This window comes from Neophocaena asiaeorientalis, unplaced genomic scaffold (genome assembly GCF_003031525.2).
Source record: "Neophocaena asiaeorientalis asiaeorientalis breed wild unplaced genomic scaffold, Neophocaena_asiaeorientalis_V1.1 scaffold89, whole genome shotgun sequence".
NCBI lineage: Eukaryota > Metazoa > Chordata > Mammalia > Artiodactyla > Phocoenidae > Neophocaena > Neophocaena asiaeorientalis.
The window spans coordinates 1032150-1051287 of record NW_020172592.1 but is presented as its reverse complement, the minus strand read 5'-3'; the positions used below and the strand labels follow the sequence as shown (position 1 = coordinate 1051287).

General features: G+C 36.1%; 1 protein-coding gene across 5 annotated transcripts in view; it reads right to left on the bottom strand.

Moving 5' to 3' along the window:
• HDAC9 (histone deacetylase 9) overlaps nt 1-19138 on the bottom strand; it is a 792206-nt gene that overhangs the window by 449946 nt on the left and 323122 nt on the right. For 2 of the 5 annotated variants that reach the window (XM_024738439.1, XM_024738437.1), the window contains exons 3-6: nt 17033-17274; nt 12204-12345; nt 11079-11199; nt 8674-8795 (exon numbers count right to left, since the gene is read on the bottom strand). In XM_024738439.1, the coding sequence (XP_024594207.1) occupies nt 8674-8795; nt 11079-11199; nt 12204-12345; nt 17033-17274 (627 nt within the window). Of the gene's footprint in view, nt 1-8673; nt 8796-11072; nt 11200-12203; nt 12355-17032; nt 17275-19138 lie in introns of all 5 variants that reach the window. The other 3 variants (XM_024738436.1, XM_024738438.1, XM_024738435.1) reach the window with 2 other exon arrangements.

Here is a 19138-nt window from a genome sequence, read left to right as displayed (position 1 = left end):
TTTATTTTTTTTTTTTTTTTTTTTTTTTTTTTTTGCGGTACGCGGGCCTCTCACTGCTGTGGCCTCTCCCGCTGCGGAGCACAGTCTCCGGACGTGCAGGCTCAGCGGCCATGGCTCACGGGCCCAGCCGCTCTGCGGCACGTGGGATCTTCCCGGACCGGGGCACGAACCCGCGTCCCCTGCATCAGCCGGCGGCAGACTCTCAACCACTGTGCCACCAGGGAAGCCCCTAGATGTTAATTTTGATGAGTTGCTGGAGCCTGAGTGTGGACTAGCTTGAGAGTTAAAAATTCCAGGGGCCCAATCTCAGGGGGGGACTGTACACATTCATAGGTTTGACTTACAAGAACCCAACCAGGTTCTCTCAGTGAAGATCAGTGAAGAATCCCCTCCTGTATAAGTGATGGTAGGGAGTAGAGGTGTAGGAGGAGAGAAAAGCAGTCATTTTGAAATACACCAGGAGGAAAGTACAATTTTCAAATATACCTAGAGCATTCTACATAACAAAACCTGTCTTCCAAAGGAAAATATCTTACCAGAACTTTATTTGACCTGGAGGGTACGGTAATTAGCTAACCGCAGCCTCTTCTACCTTTCCTATCTCACTTATTAAGGGAAATATTGAAAAAAAGAAGCTAAGAAACAGCTCTGGAGGTCACAGACCACAAACTCAGGTTCCACTAAAAAGAACCTGAGATTTAATTATAAGATTATAGAACACTGTCCCTCCCCAATGTCTTACCACCATTTTAACAGGGTTCCAGTATAGTAATAGTGGATTGCAAATGTGAGAGCTGCAAGACACTGCTTATGAAGGAGTTCTTAGGGAAACCCCAAAACGGGGAATAAAAACAAAAACAAACAAACAAACAGTAACCAAGCAAACTAGAAGGAACTAAAGCCTCTGGCACCCACGTCTATGCAAACGTTAAACACAGCCCAGTTCCAGTTACATTGACATAAAATCTCACACCACAAGCTTAACCCATCAATCTCTGTTTTCTAATATACCATGTCCAGCTTTCAACAAAAAGTTGGAAAGCATGCTAAAAAGCAAGAGAAAACAGTCTGAAGACACAAAGTACGCGTCAGCCTAGATCCAGTTACGACAAAGATTTCAGAATTGTCAGACAGAGAACTTAAAATAACTATGAGTAAAATGTTAAGGGCTCTAATGGAAAAAGCTGACAACATGCAAGAACACATGAGTAACTGTAAGCAGAGAGGTGGAAACACTAAGAAAGTACCAAAAGGAAATGCCTGAAATCAAAAGCACAGAATGAAGAATGTCTTTGATGGGCTCATTAATAGACTGGACAAGACTGAGGAAAGAACCAGTGACCTTGAAAACCTGTCAACAGAAACTCCTGAAGCTGAAGGGCAAAGAATAAAAGAATGACAAAAAGAACAAAATGCCCCCCAATCTGGGACAGTTACAAAAGATGTTAACGCTTGCATAATGGGAAACCCAGAATAACAAGGAAGAATGAAGCAGAAGACTATTTGAACAATGGCTGGAATCCACAGATACAGGAATCTCAGGGAACATGAAACAGCATAAATAACAAAACTGGACACCTGGGCACATCATATTCAAACAGCAGAAAACCAAAGACAAAGAATATCTTAAAAGAAACCAGAAGATATGAGAAAGCATCTTGCCTATAGAGTAACAATGATACAAACTGAAGCAAATTTCTTGTCAGAAACCATGCAAACAAGAAGCCAGTGAAGTGTTTAAAAGTGTTGCAAGAAATAACCCCAGCAACCTACAATTCTGTATTCAGTGCAATTATCTGTTAAACATGAAGGAGAAATAAAAACTCTCAGACAAACAAAAACTAAGGAAATTTGTTGCCAGTAGACCTGCCTTGCAAGTAATATTAAAAAAAGTTCTTTAGCAAGAAAAAAAAGGATATAAATCAGAAACTCAGAGCTGTATAAAGGAAGAAATAAATGAAGGTAAAATGAAATGTTTTATTTTTCTTATTTTTAATTGACTATCCAAAATAAGAATATCACTATGGGAAAGTGAAGTTAATGACAGCAAAATTATAAAAGATGGAAGAGAGGAATTGGGAATACTCTGTTATAAAGTACCTATACCCATTAAGCAGTATAGTGTGATTTGAAAGAGGGTATAGATTTGCTACAAACGTGCACTTCAAACTCTAAGGAAACCACCACAGAAATTTTTTTAAGAGGTACAGGGCTTCCCTGGTGGCACAGTGGTTGAAAGTCTGCCTGCCGATGCAGGGGACGCGGGTTCGTGCCCTGGTCCGGGAAGATCCCACACGCCGTGGAGCGGCTGGGGCCCGTGAGCCATGGCCGCTGAGCCTGCGCATCCGGAGCCTGTGCTCCGCAACGGGAGAGGCCACAACAGTGAGAGGCCCGCGTACCGCAAAAAAACAAACAAAAAAAACACTGGCATGCTAAGACAGTAGAGAACATGGAATCATATACAATGTTCAGTTAAAACCAGAGAAGGCAGAAAAAGAAGGGAAGATTAAAAAAAAAAAAAGTACAATGATGAGAAAACAGTTACAAACATGGTAGACATTGATCTAACTATATCCATTACCACTTTAAATGTGACTGGTCTAATACACTAATTAAAAGAGACTGTCAAAGTGGGTTAAGAAAAAAAAGATACAACTGTTAAGTTGTCTATGAGAAAACCATTTAAAATATAAAGACACAGATTAAAAGTAAAGGGATGAAGAAAGATATACCATGCTAACACTGGGAAATTACAAATTAAAACCATTATGAGAAACCATTATATACCTACTAGAATGGTTAAAATCCAGAACACTAAACTGAAAATACCAAGTGCTGGTGAGAATGTGGAGCAACAGGAAATCTGATCCACTGCTGGTGGGCATGCAAAATAGTACAGCCACTTTGGAAGACAGCTGGGCAGTGTCTTACAAAACTGAACACAGTCTCACCATAAAATCCAGCTATTGCACTCCTAGGCTTTTACCTAATTGAGCTGAAAACCGACATCCACACAAAAACCTACATGTGAATGTTTAGGGCCACTTTATTCATAATTGTCAAAACGTGGAAGGAACCAAGATACCTTTCAATAGGTAAACGGTTAAACAAGCTGTGGCCTGTCCCATATGATGCAGTATTATTCAGTGCTAAAAAGATCTTTCAAGCCACAGAAAGACATGGAGGGATCTTAAATGCATAGCGCCAAGTGAAAGAAGCTAGTCTGAAAAGGCTACATACTGTATGATTCCAAATATATGACACTCTGCAGAAGGCAAAACCAGAGAGACAGTAAAAATATCAGTGGTTACCAGGGGTTGATGGAAGGAGGGATGAACAGAGGGAGCACAGAGGATTTTTAGGGCAAGGAAACTATTCTGCATTATATTGTAACGGTGGGTACATGGTATGACATATACATTTGTCAAAATCAATAGAACGTTACAACTCAAAGAGTAAACCTTAATGTAAATTATGGGTTACATTCATAATAATGTATTGATAGTCATTCATTAATTGTACCAAATGTACCACACTAATGCAAGATGCTAACAAGAGCGGAGACTACAGGAGAGAGGGAAGAGTAATATGGGAACCGTCTATACTATGGGTCAATTTTTCAGTAAATATAAAACTGTTCTAAAAATTAAAGTCTATTGATTTTAAAATGAAGTCAATGGCAGAAATTAAAACTCTGTTTGGCTCTAGTGAGGACAGAGCATTAATAAGAGCTCCTCCTATGGTGAAGGAAAGGAACAAATCTGCTGCTACTTTTTGACACCATACTATGCTCCCAAATGCCAGCAAATATGCAAAATTAACAAAGCCCTTTATTCCCATCTTGAGATTAGCATTGTAAGCAGCAGATAGCTTAAAGTGAAAATGTTTATCACTTGCTCCTCAGTTTTCTCATTTTATCAATAAGGTGGCAGAATACAAGTCCTTGAAAAGACCTTCCACAAAAATAAGCAATTTCGTTTTCACTGATGAAAATAAATGAAACTCAATTCCTTATCAACTAGAAACGCAAAGTTAAGATTTACTAAGCCCTTCCTAAGTCCTAGGTATGATCCTAAGTGCATGACATGCATTACTTAACTGAACCCTCAAAATAACTGTATGAACCAAGTACAAAAATTATTCCCATTTTACAGATGAGAGAATCACAACCTAAAGAGGTTAAGTAAATCTCCCAAGATTGATGATCCAGATTTCAAGCTGGTAGGTAGATTCAAAGCCTGTGTTACTGTGCCACATTGCTTCCCAATTCTGGGAAAACTAGTGTAAGACTTATCACAAAGATTACATTTCAATAATTTTAAGCAAGAAGAGCCACTACAATGGAACTAGGATCGCGTACTAAGATATATAAAAATACTCCAGCTTTGGTCAATCTGGAATAAGATTCTGAGTGAATATTTTTATAAACGTTAGTGCTATCTGTGCAAAAATGTGTGTGCATGTCCATGTGTACACATGCATGTGTGATTGTGTATTATGAGAAAGACACAGAGCTAGAGAGAGAGAGACAGAGACAGACAGAGAGAGAGAGCAAGAGAGCAAGAGAGATTTTAAAACATTGTTTAAAAACCTCCTTGTACTAATTCTGGATCATAATAACTTGAACAGGTCACCAAGGTATCAGAACATAACTTCTAACTGCTATACTGAGGGAGATGTATAAAGTTATATATCTCATCTCTGCCTTCCTTCCAATTACTCAGTGTGGAAAATGACATTGGCCTTCTAAAACCTTAACTTATGTTTGGACCCCTTCCATCTTTGAGTCCTATTCTAGTGCTGCTGACCATTAAAATGAATATTTCAGTGGGGCGGGAACAGTCCTATTAGCCCAAGCCAAGCTGTAGCTTTACATGGCTTGTGCTCTTTAAGAGGTGAATCTAGCCAGCCAGCTCACTTTGTTCAGAAGTATTAAGTGGAAAGATTGTAACACTCAAAGAAAGGCAAAGTTCACTGGGTAAGACCCCAATAATACAATGGAGCATAAAACCTCTAGAATGTTTTACCATAATATTTTATGAAATATATGCACACACTCTTTGTAACAGAATCCAATTCAAATGGTTTTGGAGGTCAGTTCAAAGTCACCACATACGCAGCATCTTTGTGAGAAATATGTACTATTTCAAAAGTACCCGGACCCAGAAGCTTCCTTTCCCTATTTTATAGTTCATTATCAGTCCCGCAGAGCATTATATTAGAGGAAAAAAAAATCACCTACTACAGCATGATATAATTTGCAGCCAAAACCTAAAGTTCAGTAAAATAATCCAAATTTCAGAATCAACAAATTCTTGTGTTATGGAACAAAAGTAATCACAGAGGGTAATTCTAAAAGGAAGTGCTACTTTAAGTGTGGGCAATAAATATAAAAATTTCGAAAATTATTTTATTCTTAACTTCAGAACCAATTATGATAGCCTTTGACGGTCATTCATTGTTACGAAAGGAGCAAAAGACTCTCAACTCTTACATTTAAAAGAAAAGTGAATTCGGAATGGGCCTGATTAGAGCTAACTATTCATATTATTCTGAGGTTTCCAAAAAGCCCAAATGCTATGAACAACTATGATTCTCCTTAGGGGAAGGAAGTAAAGGTCCACTTTGCATGACAAAGGTCAGATTTCTGCAGGCAAATGAGACTTCTATGGTTGACTGTTCCTAGGCTGTCACTGTCCGAGTCCTAAGAGGTCAAGAGAGGTTCCAAATTCTGCTCACTGCTTAGGGAACACCCCTGGGGCCACTTTAATCATTTTAAGGTCATTAGAACTTTTCTTACTTTGGTTCCAGCTTTACTCCCGTAAATCTTGCTAATGCATATTGGCAATTCAGTACTGACATAGGTTAAAAAGAAATTGAAAGTATTTAGTATTATATGCAGATCAAAAGATAGAATCCACTTAAAAACTTCTTTTAAATCTAAGATTGAAGTCAATGAAATTCAAGTAGACCTCAGAGAGTGATAATCAGGGCCCAATAGAAAAGTTACACTCTATTACGGCTGTACTGGTATTTGTACTATATGATCAATGCCACTCCTCTAGATTTCATTTAATATGATAAAGCTTTACTTGAAAATTATCTTATACAGTTTCCCTAATCATCAAATAAGTTTAACTGTGATAATATTTTATTGTTTACTTTTTTGTAATAACTATTGAGCCACTAAAATACAACAAATGCTGAAGTAAAAATTATTTGACTATATTTCAATGCTCTTCTATTTAGCGCAAACATACACCTAAACTTTCTCAAAGTGCACTGGAAATACACCAAATGGATTATATTTATAAAAGTTGGAAGAGTTTCGCCTATCTGTAATTAATGAGGGGTATCTCTAAGTATTTAGATGTGTAGAAAACATCTGTATTTAATTATATCATACTTTTCTTAGACAATAGGAATTGAATTAAGGAATATTTTGAAACCCCTATAGAGATATAAAAGTATTAACGGCTGTTCAAGAACTTTATTGGTACAATGCTTGAAAATGTTTGGTTTTACAGATCAGCAGCCTGACACTTCATAAATATCAGATATTCAATATAAAGGGAAGAAACTTAACGTAATGGGCAAATACAGAAAATACACCACTAGAAAAGACAAGGGCTGTACCTTTTCGCTATCATTACATATCACATAAAGAGATACAGAAGATGAGTTTCATATTAGTACAGATTTGAATTAAATTTTGTAAGTTATATAATAAGCAGGATTTCTCTGAGAAATTCTACAAGAATAAATTAACAGCTTGCTATTCATTCTTCAGAGGAAAAATCCTAAGCCGTTCTCAGGGAAACAGTGGGACACAAAAGTATGGGCTTTTAGTACTTGTCCTAAGTATTGAAAAAGATCAAATTTGCTTCCTGGATGCTTACCGGCTCCAAATGCCACTACTTTTCAAACTCAGTGTCACTTCTGCAGTCAGTTTTCAATCTCCCAGTGGTAAGAATATATTCAAAGGCTATGTGCACAGCAGGGTAGAAGTCTTTCTCCCTAAATGTAACTATATCACTCATCAGTAACCTCCTGCCATAAGGGGACTTGTGTTTTCTTTCCTTTTAGTGACTCCTTAGGCTCTTGAATGCCAGTCACTGCCCTAAGACCTGGGGCAATATTCACATAATCTCTGTCAATAGTTCCTACACATGCCATTGGTGCAACTAAATGTCAAGGCTGCAGATCAAAGTCCCCACATTCTAAAATCCATGTCCTTTATGGATCAATTTTCATAAACTATATGCCATGTTTTAGAAATATGTGGAGGCTCACTCTTTACTTTGTTCCTTTTATCCCAGAGAAGTTTATTTACATGAAAGGCAATCTGATTTGTAGATAAGAGTGTGAAATTCTCATGCAATACATAAAACTCACTCTTTCCTTTGCACAGCCTTCCATTGAAGTATCTTACTATATCTGATATCTTATAGTAGAAATGTGAACATCTTTCAGCTATTAAAATAAAAAGGCACAAATTGGTTTACAATACTTGGCCATCCTTCCTCAGTGCCTGGTACAATACGGGCTAGATGACAGAATAAATTCTTACTCATGATTGATTTTATTTTTAAATCTTCATTATGCTAGAAGTAAATTATAAGACAGAAAATAGCTTCAGCACGTGTTTTTACAATCTATATCCATTTTAATTATTCAAAATTCCTTGGGAAAATGAATATAATTATTGGAAATAATTTTCACTCTGTAGATTTTATATACAAATTAAACAGATCTATAGTTCTTCAAGTAGATCTGAGTAAAATACAATGGACCAAACTCTCTGCTCTGAGTATCTCTTCACATCAATTGTGGTTATAAAATTTTTTTAAATTTACAACTTCCTCTAAAGAACTATATTTAGAAAATCTCAAAATATTTAGAACATAATGTATACAACTGCTATTTATGCTTCTACCTAGCTAAAATTTAAATATATTTATTATAGAGGTAAGAGCATGTAACACATTAAATATGCACATACCAGAGGGCTAAAAAGGAATATGGGGAAAACAAACATAGACTGTAAAGCTATAGAGCTGTTTACTAAATTCCAAATTTATTACAGATTCATTGTCCCAGTTCCCCTAAGCAAATTTTAATACAATTACATGAGATTATTAGCTACAAAGCTTCACCATGAGTTCTCCTGTAATCTGTGAGACACTAGGCAAGTCACTTACTCAGGAGCTAGCCTTGGCCTTATCTGTTTTAGTAAACAATTAAAATTTAAGGTTTTTAAAAGTGGGAGGAAAAGATTATTTCCATTTTTGTAGTAAATGGCTGAGGCTCAACAGAAAATCAGAAAAATGGAGGAAATTACATGGAGGAAATTAACGGAGAAGATTTAAATTTTCTGAGAAATCAAATTTCTATTTTCTTTAATTCTTCTCTTTATTGCTAATAAGAAAATAATTTGTCTAAAACCCAAATGTGACTAACCTTTAAATTAAAAAAGCTACTTTGATAATATACTGAATGAACTGATATAGAAATAGGAGTGTGTGTGCGCGTCTGCTTATGCTGAGGGCAGAGGTGGAGAGAGCCTGACGGCTATGATTCAAATCCTTTGACGCTCCCCTAGAGGTATGGCAAAATAAAGCTGCAGGAAGGTCATGGAAGAGCAAGTGGAGTCTTCTTGTGGAACTGACTTACCAGTTTTTCGAAGAGGGAAATCGTCCTTTGCATCTTGTGCTCCTGGTAATGTGTATTTGTAGGATGGAGACGTTCCACTCAGGGGTGGAGAGCTTTGATCCAATGACGTGTGGTGGGCAGCCCTACAAAAGAAAAAGAGGGTTCACCATTTCCCCTTGAGTTTTTACTGCACATTGGTCAGCAATAATCGGTTGCACATGCTGTAACACGTGTCTCAGCTGTGTTTATGTTCTTTCTTTTCAGTGTGTACAAACCACAGCCTCATGTAACCAAGTTCAATTTAGCAGTATGTTACGGAATGATGCAGGATGCCCAAGAATGCCCACTGTGTGTTTGGTCACACAGTCACATAGAAAAGTTTGCTTCACTAAAGGAGAGAATTTACCCAGAGCCTGAGATTTGACATCTGACATTATTGTGTATGTTTTCTTAAGAGCCATATTAGTGGAAAAGTCATCACCCGAATCCCTTTTAGTCAATAATGTAGAACAACCAAGGTAAAAGTAAACATACAGAAGGACTTCATTTAAAAAAAACTGCTAGGTAGTACATGAGAGTACATGAGGGTGCCTTTCTACTGGAGAGACAGTACTGTGCGTATAGCCTCAGGTTTCCAAACTTCTACAGCAGTTTCAAGGTAAAGGCTGGAGACACATCCTTCTTCAATATGAACCTGACCTTTTAAAATCTTTTGTCTGTCCTACATTAATACAGTAAAAGAGATGCAATTGTGCTACTGGAGAATAGCTTAGGACTGAACATAGATTACCCAGTGGATATAAACATCTATAATCATTATATATGGAGAAAATATAGATAGGGCGTAGTATCACCACCATGATGATTCTACCAATATTATTTATTTGAATCAACATTCTCAAGAATTACCTGGTGTAAGGATATTTTATCTAGCCATAACTGGCAAAAAGTATTAAGTTCAGATTTCACAAATTAATGACTTATGGTTGTCCAGGAGTTGGACCCTACTGAAGTTCAGTTCAGTACAAAAAAAAGGATTCCTAAGTAACATTTGAGAGCCATGTCGAATATACCCAAGGGAACAGCTAAAGAATTTTCAGCTGACAAGTTGTTTGCATGTAGTTGTTTCCACTTAACAACAACAACAACAAAGGTATTATCTTTTCTTACAACAGGTTTTAACTTAGAAGGAACATGAGTTAGTTATAAATTATGTATGTAATTTTAGGTAATAAGACAGAATTTCTTTTTCAATACTTTTTGATGTTGATTGAACACGTGAAAATTTTCTTCAGGGACTGGTTTCTCAAGTCAATTGACACGCATGGTATAAATTATGTAAACCATTAAAAAATATTTATATAGCATTCTAGAATCTGCCTCATCTTTTTTTCTGGATGCAGAGAAGGGAAGATACTTATAATATAGAATTATAAGAACAATAACTCTTTTAATAGAACTCCTGGCATGCTTGAAATGTCAATGTAACAGAGTATCAAATAATCAAGTTTTTACTCCCTTATCCTTATGATGTGATTAAAAAATATGTAAGTGTAAAATCCTAAACATATTTTTTAAATATGAGAGAGATGAAACTATGATCTATTAGTCTATTATCCAAATATGCTTTGCCTATCAGTTCTTCCCCTGATTTTTAAAAAATATCACCTCCTTCATACTTTACAGAAGGAAGAATTGTGTGTTGCACAGTATCTCTTTACTAGACTTGGAGAAAGATGGTTGCATAAAAAACTGTAATACCGCAGTATGTTATGTTGTCAGCTTGTGTGTTAAAAGCCAATCTACTCTCATTTTACAGGGTGGGAAGAAATGAGATGAGGTGGGCACGGATAAACTAGTCACTGAAGACTTAGATATATCAGTTACTTTTCTTTTTCTTTCTTTCTTTCTTTCTTAATTAAGTCAAAAATCTTCTGGACTTTTAAAAATAATTCAGATCTCCACCTTATTTCAAGCCAAGTAAAATAAAATCTCAACCAGCCAAATCTTCAGAAATTATTGTAAAGATATCAGATGCACCATCTGAGAATAGAAAAATGCAAAATATGAATTAATTTCTATGCCCCACCCTACATTTGTCAGCTATTCATTTGGCAAAGAACATGCATAATACTTTCTAGCCCTCAAGATGATACTTGCTAACATTTATTTAAGAGCTGGTCTCTGTTACATACTTTACCACATTGTTTCACAGGACCTTCCCAGAAACCCTAGAGGGCAGGTACTATTATCGTCCTCTTTTTATAGAATAAAAACCTGAGCCTTGGAGAATTTGAGGAGCTTGCCCATGGCCTTATAGCTGAGAACTTGGCAGCCCAAGGATTTGTGCCCAGGTTGGCTGAATTGAGAACCTGTGATCTTTACCCCTGGGACTGAAAAAAGCCAAACACTGAACATACGTGTACCAGAGCTTGGGATGGCGGCTCACGGAATGATTTTTTCCATTAGTTGGAGTGTCTTTTGTTGCTGATTTACTCAACAGGAATTCTTGAAGCTTCTGCTTTACTTCTGTACTTGCCACTGCCCCTGAAACACACACATACAGAAACAGATGGTGATTTGCGGTTCTGTCCTTTCAAGCCTCTGGAATATTTAGCAAAAATTAAGAAGTAGCACCACTCGTCACGGCATATGAAGTTTTCCTATTAAAAGAAGAAACCAGAGTCTAAACAGCCTTTAGAAAATGACATAGTAATATTTTGTGACTACTGCTTCAACTGCCAGTTTTCAAAAGACCTTCGATGATTTCTTTAATTGCTTTTGCAGAAAGGGGATTCCCAGAATTAATACTAACTTTTTCCTAAGCTTTAAAAAATACTGCTGAGGAACAGAACACTGCTTTTTAAAAGTCAAGAATCTTGGGGGACCATATAAGTGATTAAGCAAATTAAAATGAGCTCTTCTGAATTGCTAGTTTGAAAAACTTTTTTAAAAAGCACTTTTGCCCATTAAACAAATAAATATTGCTGACAATTCCAGTTTAAGTCATCACATTTTAAACCTTGCTACGACCTGATTTTGAACTGACCTCATACAGGGGAATTATTTGGATCTGTCTCCCTCTTGTGGATAGTTGCTTTTTTAAAAAAAAAAAACAAAAAAAATTCTACCTTAAATCTTCTCAAAGTTTGGGTACTTGAAAACTAAATGAGACAAGGTTTGACTTATTAAAGAGCAATTATTACTTGAGCAGGAGGAAGGTATGGTGGAGTAATGAGGAAGTGTTTATTATTAAACACAATGGCATAGCTATATTGCCTTAGTATAACATTATTTTTAAGGTTCAAAACAACAGAAATTAGCATCTTTGCCAAACAATGCTATGTTTACTTCTGGAGATGCTTGTAGACTAAATGCAGAGAGCTGATATGTGAATGTCAAAGCCTTACATTTGGGTCCATAATGTATTCTTTTGCTTAAACACAGACAATTTTGACAAGTTTAATTCCACTCTTTATCAGGCTCCTTTCTGAATGACCATCAGCTAAAGATGAGGGAAGAGATCCGTCTTTTACCCTGGTGCCTCTTACTTTCTCGTCCTCTATCTTTGCCTCTGAGAGGAGGAAGCTGCTGTTCTCTGCGATGCCTCTCTACTTCCTGTTCTTGCCTCTGCTGCTCCAGTTTCTGCTCCTTTTCTAGCAGTTCTTGTTGCTGTTTTATGGCTAGAAGTTCCTGTTGCAACTTGCGAGAAGAGAAAGACATGAGAGTGTGCAATTTCTTTAGACTTCATAGTCATCAATGACCAAAATCGAAATGTTATGAGCTTTTGGAAATTATTTGTATTTACTTTACATTTTACCCATTTTTTGGTATATTATTGAAATCTAAAGACAAGCAACTAATGCCATAAATGGTCTTAAGGTCACTAACAAGAAAGTTTTTAGGTAGTTTCAACACCTACGCCGTCCTATCACAATATTACCAAATTCACTCAGATCTTCAGTTCCTTGAGTAACTTTCCTTTGTGCATCTGAAATACATGATACAGGCAAAGAAAGGCAGGAACTTCCCAGAAGTCTGTTTTACCAATTCCCTTGCAACATAAACAAATGAAATCTTCACTTCTTATCCTGAGAAACTGTGTGAACATAATCAAATTGAATAGAATAGTGAGATATGAGTTAATTTGGGGGAAAGCTACCTGAAATAAAACGAAGGCTAAAAATTTCAAAACCTTCCATGAAGGTTTTCAAAAGATGAATGCAATCTGTATATCCATAACAAGCTCTTCTCTCAAAATAGCAAAGTCTAATTAGTTCACTCAGTGCACAAAACCCTTCAGATTAGAGACTGGTCAAGAAGAAATCACTTCCATCAGACTACACTTTGATGCACTGTTGTTTGGCTGTCTGAATCCCTTGAGTTCACTTCCAAATAAGGTACATCATGAATATAAAGCATTCTTAATAACCATTTTGAGGGCTTCCCTGGTGGCGCAGTGGTTGAGAATCTGCCTGCCAATGCATGGACACGGCTTTGAGCCCTGGTCCGGGAAGATCCCACATGCCGCGGAGCAACTAGGCCCGTGAGCCACAACTACTGAGCCTGTGCGTCTGGAGCTTGTGCTCCGCAACAAGAGAGGCCGCGACAGTGAGAGGCCCGTGCATCGCGATGAAGAGTGGCCCCCGCTCGCCGCAACTAGAGAAAGCCCACGCACAGAAACGAAGACCCAACACAGCCATAAATAAATAAATAAATAAATAAAATTAAAAAAAAAAACACAAAACCATTTTGAGATGTCAATTTTCTCTCAGACTAAGAAATAGACATGGAATAATCGTAAATGTGCCCACTGAGGAATAACTCAAGACTGAGTTCTACTAGGCTCTGACATTACTAGATACGAGATCTAGACAACACTAAGCCACTCAGAGAACTGGTTCCTCATATATAAGACAGAGGAATAATCTCCACCATGCATCATGTTCATAAATGCATATGAAATTTAAGTTGTAAGTTTGAACAATACTAATTTTGCTTATTATTACTATTTTAAACTCTAAATACTAATGAAGTTAGTGTAATTTGCTGTTTATATGAGATAGGTGCCTAAAATTCTTAAATTTACACAGCACAGTAACAGAACAAAAATAACAAGTTATATGGAATGGCATCAGAGTCACTGTGGAGCAACAGGAAGCCAACTCTGCATGTCAAGCATGATAGCTTCACTAATCCCAGAAGGACATGGCTAGAAGCATTTCTGGTTAATTTTCAAATTACAGTCTTTGACATTTTGGATTTGATCCACCAGTCTCTTAATAAGTGTTTTTAGATACTCCATTCTAACAAAAAATTTCATAATTCTGCTTAAACTTTGCCTTAAATGTTAATTCTATATAGATATTGGGGTTGATCAAGTTGATTTATTGCTTCACTCAAAGCCCCAGTGGAATTGAATATTAATCTCTCTTAGGAATTAGAAAAGCACACAATTTAATTTCCACAGCTACTATTCATTATCAAAGATTGCAGGAATGAGGTTAAAAAAAAAAAAAAAAGAAACAAAACATCACTCCTCCAGTTTCATGTTCTAGTCCAAGACAGAGGCAGAATGAAGTAGTAGCTTTGGAGGTAGATGAGGCAAGATTACAAATCCTGGAGGATCCACTTACTGGCTGTGTAGCCTTGGGCAAGTTACAGTGTTTCTGCCTCAGGTTACTAGGTGGAAAAATGGGATAACAGCATCTAACTCAACAGATGATTATAGAAGCCAAAGATTCCAAACACTAATATAAGTAAAGCATCATGCTGTGTCTTCCTCATAAAAGTAAAATCTAGATGAATGTTAAAAGCATCAACTTTTAGTCCTATGCATAAAAAATATAAAACAATAAAATTTAAAAAATTTTAAAACAAAGAAACTTCTTAAACTTAAAGGGAAATTTTAAGTATGACTTTAGTTTCCGAAAAAGCAACTTAATACTTTAGAAAATAATTCCAAACACTAAGTTTTCCTTAGCTATCTCAGAATCATTTTTCTCCCTCCCCTTTTCCAATATTGGCTAGGTGTCAGTAAACCTGCTATATACTACCTTGTTTGGGCTAAAGTAACAATTACGTACTTGATACTATTAACTTTTGAGTAAAATAAACAATTAATTACTTTAAAAAATTTTATGTTGATCTTTACAACTACAAAAGGCATCAAACATAAATGAAAAGAACTATCTAAAGCTGTAACTTATCAGTATTGCCCTATATTCAGGGCAACACCACTTGCATACCATAGCAAAATGAAACAAACCTTCAACAATGGGGAAGAATATAAATTTTACTCATTCATCATTGCCATTTTAACATGCCTAGAATGAATGAAGAAGGAAATCTGGACATTATTGTTACTATTATTGTTTCAAAGGTCAAACTGAAATAAATGTTCCAGAATCACTCAAAAATAAGTCTATAAACTAAATGAAGGTTTCCTATACTGCAAAATACAACCAGGATTCCATATGAGACTTAAAACAAAATCCTCACTCTTATTTTTAAGGTATCTTATGGGTCAATATATTGTAAGCGTCTTTTAGTAAAGTTCACTAGTTAAAGGAAAAAAATACCACATTTTACATCAGGTATCAAAGAGCCTTTTTCTGAAAGTAAGTTAAAATAGGTCTTCCAGGCTAAGGAAATATAAAACAAGGAACATAGGAAAGAAAAAGCATTTTTACCCTCTGAGACACTGTAATATCAATGTGGTAAAATTATATAATATTAACATAAATTAGTTATCTATATTAACCCCACATAAATGTGCTTGTATTTTACTTGCAAGTGAGTAAAAGATCAATTTCTGCAGGGCAGAAATTGAGACACAGATGTAGAGAACAAACGTATGGACACCAAGGGGGAGAAAGGGGTGGGGGGGGTGGTGGCAGTGTGATGAATTGGGAGATAGGGTTTGACATGTATACACTGATGTGTATAAAATGGGGATGACTAAGAAGAACCTGCTGTATAAAAAAATACATTTAAAAAAGTGCAAAAGGAAAAGAAATCAAGTGTCTATAACACAATATAATAAAAATGAAATAATATAACATATACTTTATTATATTAATAAGTTAACATAAGTTAAGTCACTTTTGAAGGAGTTGGACATAAAAGTAGACTTTTTTATTACAAATATTTGCTACTTTATATTACTGTCATAATAAATTCAAATTAAACATCTACTAAGTCAGACCAAAATAGCTTTGTTTTAATTAGTTTTGTCAAGAAGTTGAAAGACATTTTACAAATAAAGCAGAAGTAATATTTATCTCTGAGGGTACAAGAGAATAAATAGATACACAGACACTGATAATAAAATACTCCATCATACATAATTGTGGGATATGGACATATTTCTCCTAGAATAATTTAAACAACTTGGGTCTCTAATTGTCAACTACTCCCAAAACTGTTTCAATAAATTCTTATCTACAGTCTATTAGACTTATATAAAAACACTGAAAATATATGTATCAGTTTCTTTATATAAAATTTTGTTGAGCTTTTCATTATGCTATTATTTTGAATGTACACATTATGAGGTCTTTTCCATAAGGAAGATTAGGACATACTCAGAACATCTACTTATAGAGCACTCAGAATATCTACTTATAGACCAAAGACAAAAATAAAAAAAGGCTCTCTTCACATAAAGGGATTAATTTATCCTCTCTGGTGAATAGTATATACAGATTCTTTTTTTTTAAATTAATTTTTATTGGACTGTAGTTGCTTTACAATGCTGTGTTAGTTTCTACCGTACAGCAAAATGAATCAGCTATATGTATACATACATACATACATATATATATATGGCTCTTTTTTGGATTTCCTTCCCATTTAGGTCACCACAGTGCATTAGGTAGAGTTCCCTGTGCTACATAGTATGTTCTCATTAGTTACCTATTTATACATAGTATCAGTAGTGTGTATGTGTCAACCCCAATCTCCCAATTCCCCCCTCTCCCCCTCCCTTTCCCCCTTTGTATCCATACATTTGTTATTAGAAATATAAAATGGGTCTTTCCATGCTCGTGGTTCTTCTTGGTGGAGAGCAGATGGGGCAAATGGACAAAATCATGTAGAAGAGAATCTTAAAGAGGGTGGGAAGTTACTATTCCTTACTATTGATGCTGTAAACTAACAGAAAAAAGAGTGGTAGAGGCTCCTCTCCAAAAAGCAAAGCAGGTTTTTGCCAGGATTCCTTTTACTTACCCAGGTTTTTCACTAGTACAATCAAAGTTTCCTCCCAGCCATGTATCCATATCTTTTCATAGTGAAATATCCCTCCACTGCTCCCTCTTATGCCCATGTTATGGTGCAGGCTCCCCGAGTCAATGGTCAGAGACAAAGAAACGTTTGCTACCTTGATGTGCTCCTGAAGCTGAGCCTGGTGCTGCCGTGTCAAGTTCTCATGCTGTTTCTGAAACTCTGCGATCAAGAGCTGCTTCTGGATTTGCTGCTGTTGCTGGATGAGGAGTAACTCCTGCTGAAGTTGCTTCTCACGGACTACAGGGTCCACCACGGGCATCATCATCCTGAGGTCTGTCCTTAGGTCTAAAGGCGAGATGGGCTCCAGGCCCACAGGAACCTCTGATTTTACATCAACTGGAGAGACAGAAAAAAAGGATGGAGGATAGAGGACAGAAAATTAGCACATTGACTTGGAAACAAATGAAAAGTGAAAGACACTATATCCCATTAGAAAAATTTTACATCAACAAATCTAGTCTTTTTTTTCACAAGGATGGTAAAAGGTCTTCTGTATATCAGGCTTGATAAAATGAACCACAGGCTAATTTTCAGCCAGCAATTTGTACTCTGCTGTGAAATCTTCCACATTTCCCTTTTTCAAAGAGATGACTCCAAAGATTCACGGATATCAAAGTTGTTCATAAAACTTATTCTACTGGACCACTTACCAAATTCAAGTCAACTTAGGATAAAAAAATGCAACTCTATCGAGGAAAAGATGTCATGTTATATTAGAAAACTTCTAACACAACTAAATTTGTACACTTGCAAACATTTTTGTTTGTAATCAGAGTCAGAAAACATATTCTAAGATATATTCCTTATGAAGTAAACCTTTTAAAATAATGTATTTGTAGGGCTACTGGACCTACCAAAGAAAAAGTAAAAATATGCAAGCTAAAACGTGGGAAATGGTGAGTAGAAAGAAAATACAGACCCAGGGTAGACAGAAGTCACCTAATTTTCAATTTCAAATCATTGTAAAAATTTAAAAACTATTGGAACAACAACAACCAAAAATGCTTCTATAAATCGACTTTGATATTCAGGCTGCCAATTTTCAACCTCTGCTCTAAATCGAAATGCCTAGAACTTCTCTGGTGGTCCAGTGGTAAAGAATCCGCCTTACAATGCATGGAACGCGGGTTCGATCCCTGGTCAAGGAACTAAGATCCCACATGCTGTGGGGCAAGCCGCGCGCCACAACTACTGAGCTCATGGGCCTCAACTAGAGCCCATGTGCTGCAAACTACAGCGCCCGTGCGCCCTGGAGCCTGGGTGCCACAACTAGAGAAGAGAAAACCCACACCCCACAACTAGAGAGAAGCCCACGCACCACAACGAAGAAACCACGTGCCGCAACAAAAGATCCCACATGCCTCAACTAAGACCTGATGCAGCCAAAAATAAATAAATAAAATAAATAAATAATAAATAAAACCTTAAAAAAAAAATCTAAATGCCTGTTCCCATAACTTTTAAAAGGATGTATCACCCTCAGGGTAACTGTGCTATCCTGAGTGTGTTATTTAAGTTCTCTAGGTCTCAGTTCCCTCATATGCAAAATGGAGATAATTACCATTAACAATAACAACACAGAGTTGTTAAAAGGATTAAATGTGATAATCCACTCAAAGACTGACAACATATACCCCTCAATAAATGCTTTTTCTAAAAAAATTATGTAAAAACAAATTTCCTGTGTATTAAAATAAATCATCAACACTGTGGGGCTAACCAAACAAAAATATGGAGCCAGTATGAAAATAAAATTGTTTATGATTTCTATTAAATATTAGAAAATAGAAACACTAAAACATCTAGAAAAATTATAAAACAAGAAAACAAAGAAACATAGCCAAACTAAAAAAAAAAAAATCCACCTTCACTAGTAAAGATATGCAAAATTTTAAATAAAAATAAGGCATTTTCTAATGATTAAATATCATATATATGATTCACATATATGCATATGTGTATGTACAACATTCGCTTGTATAGGGTAAACATATGACCAAGTAGACAATTATATGTTGCAAGTGGCACTGCCAGTTGGTTTAAAACTTCTGAAAAAGTGATACGTGATATCACAATCTGGTGACATCTGTCAAGAGACATTAAGTATTTCTACCATTTGATTCAGGTTTGCCAACTCTTGGAATATATCTTAAAGAGATAATACTAACAGGAAGAAACAGTTCAATGTCATACTGTTTAC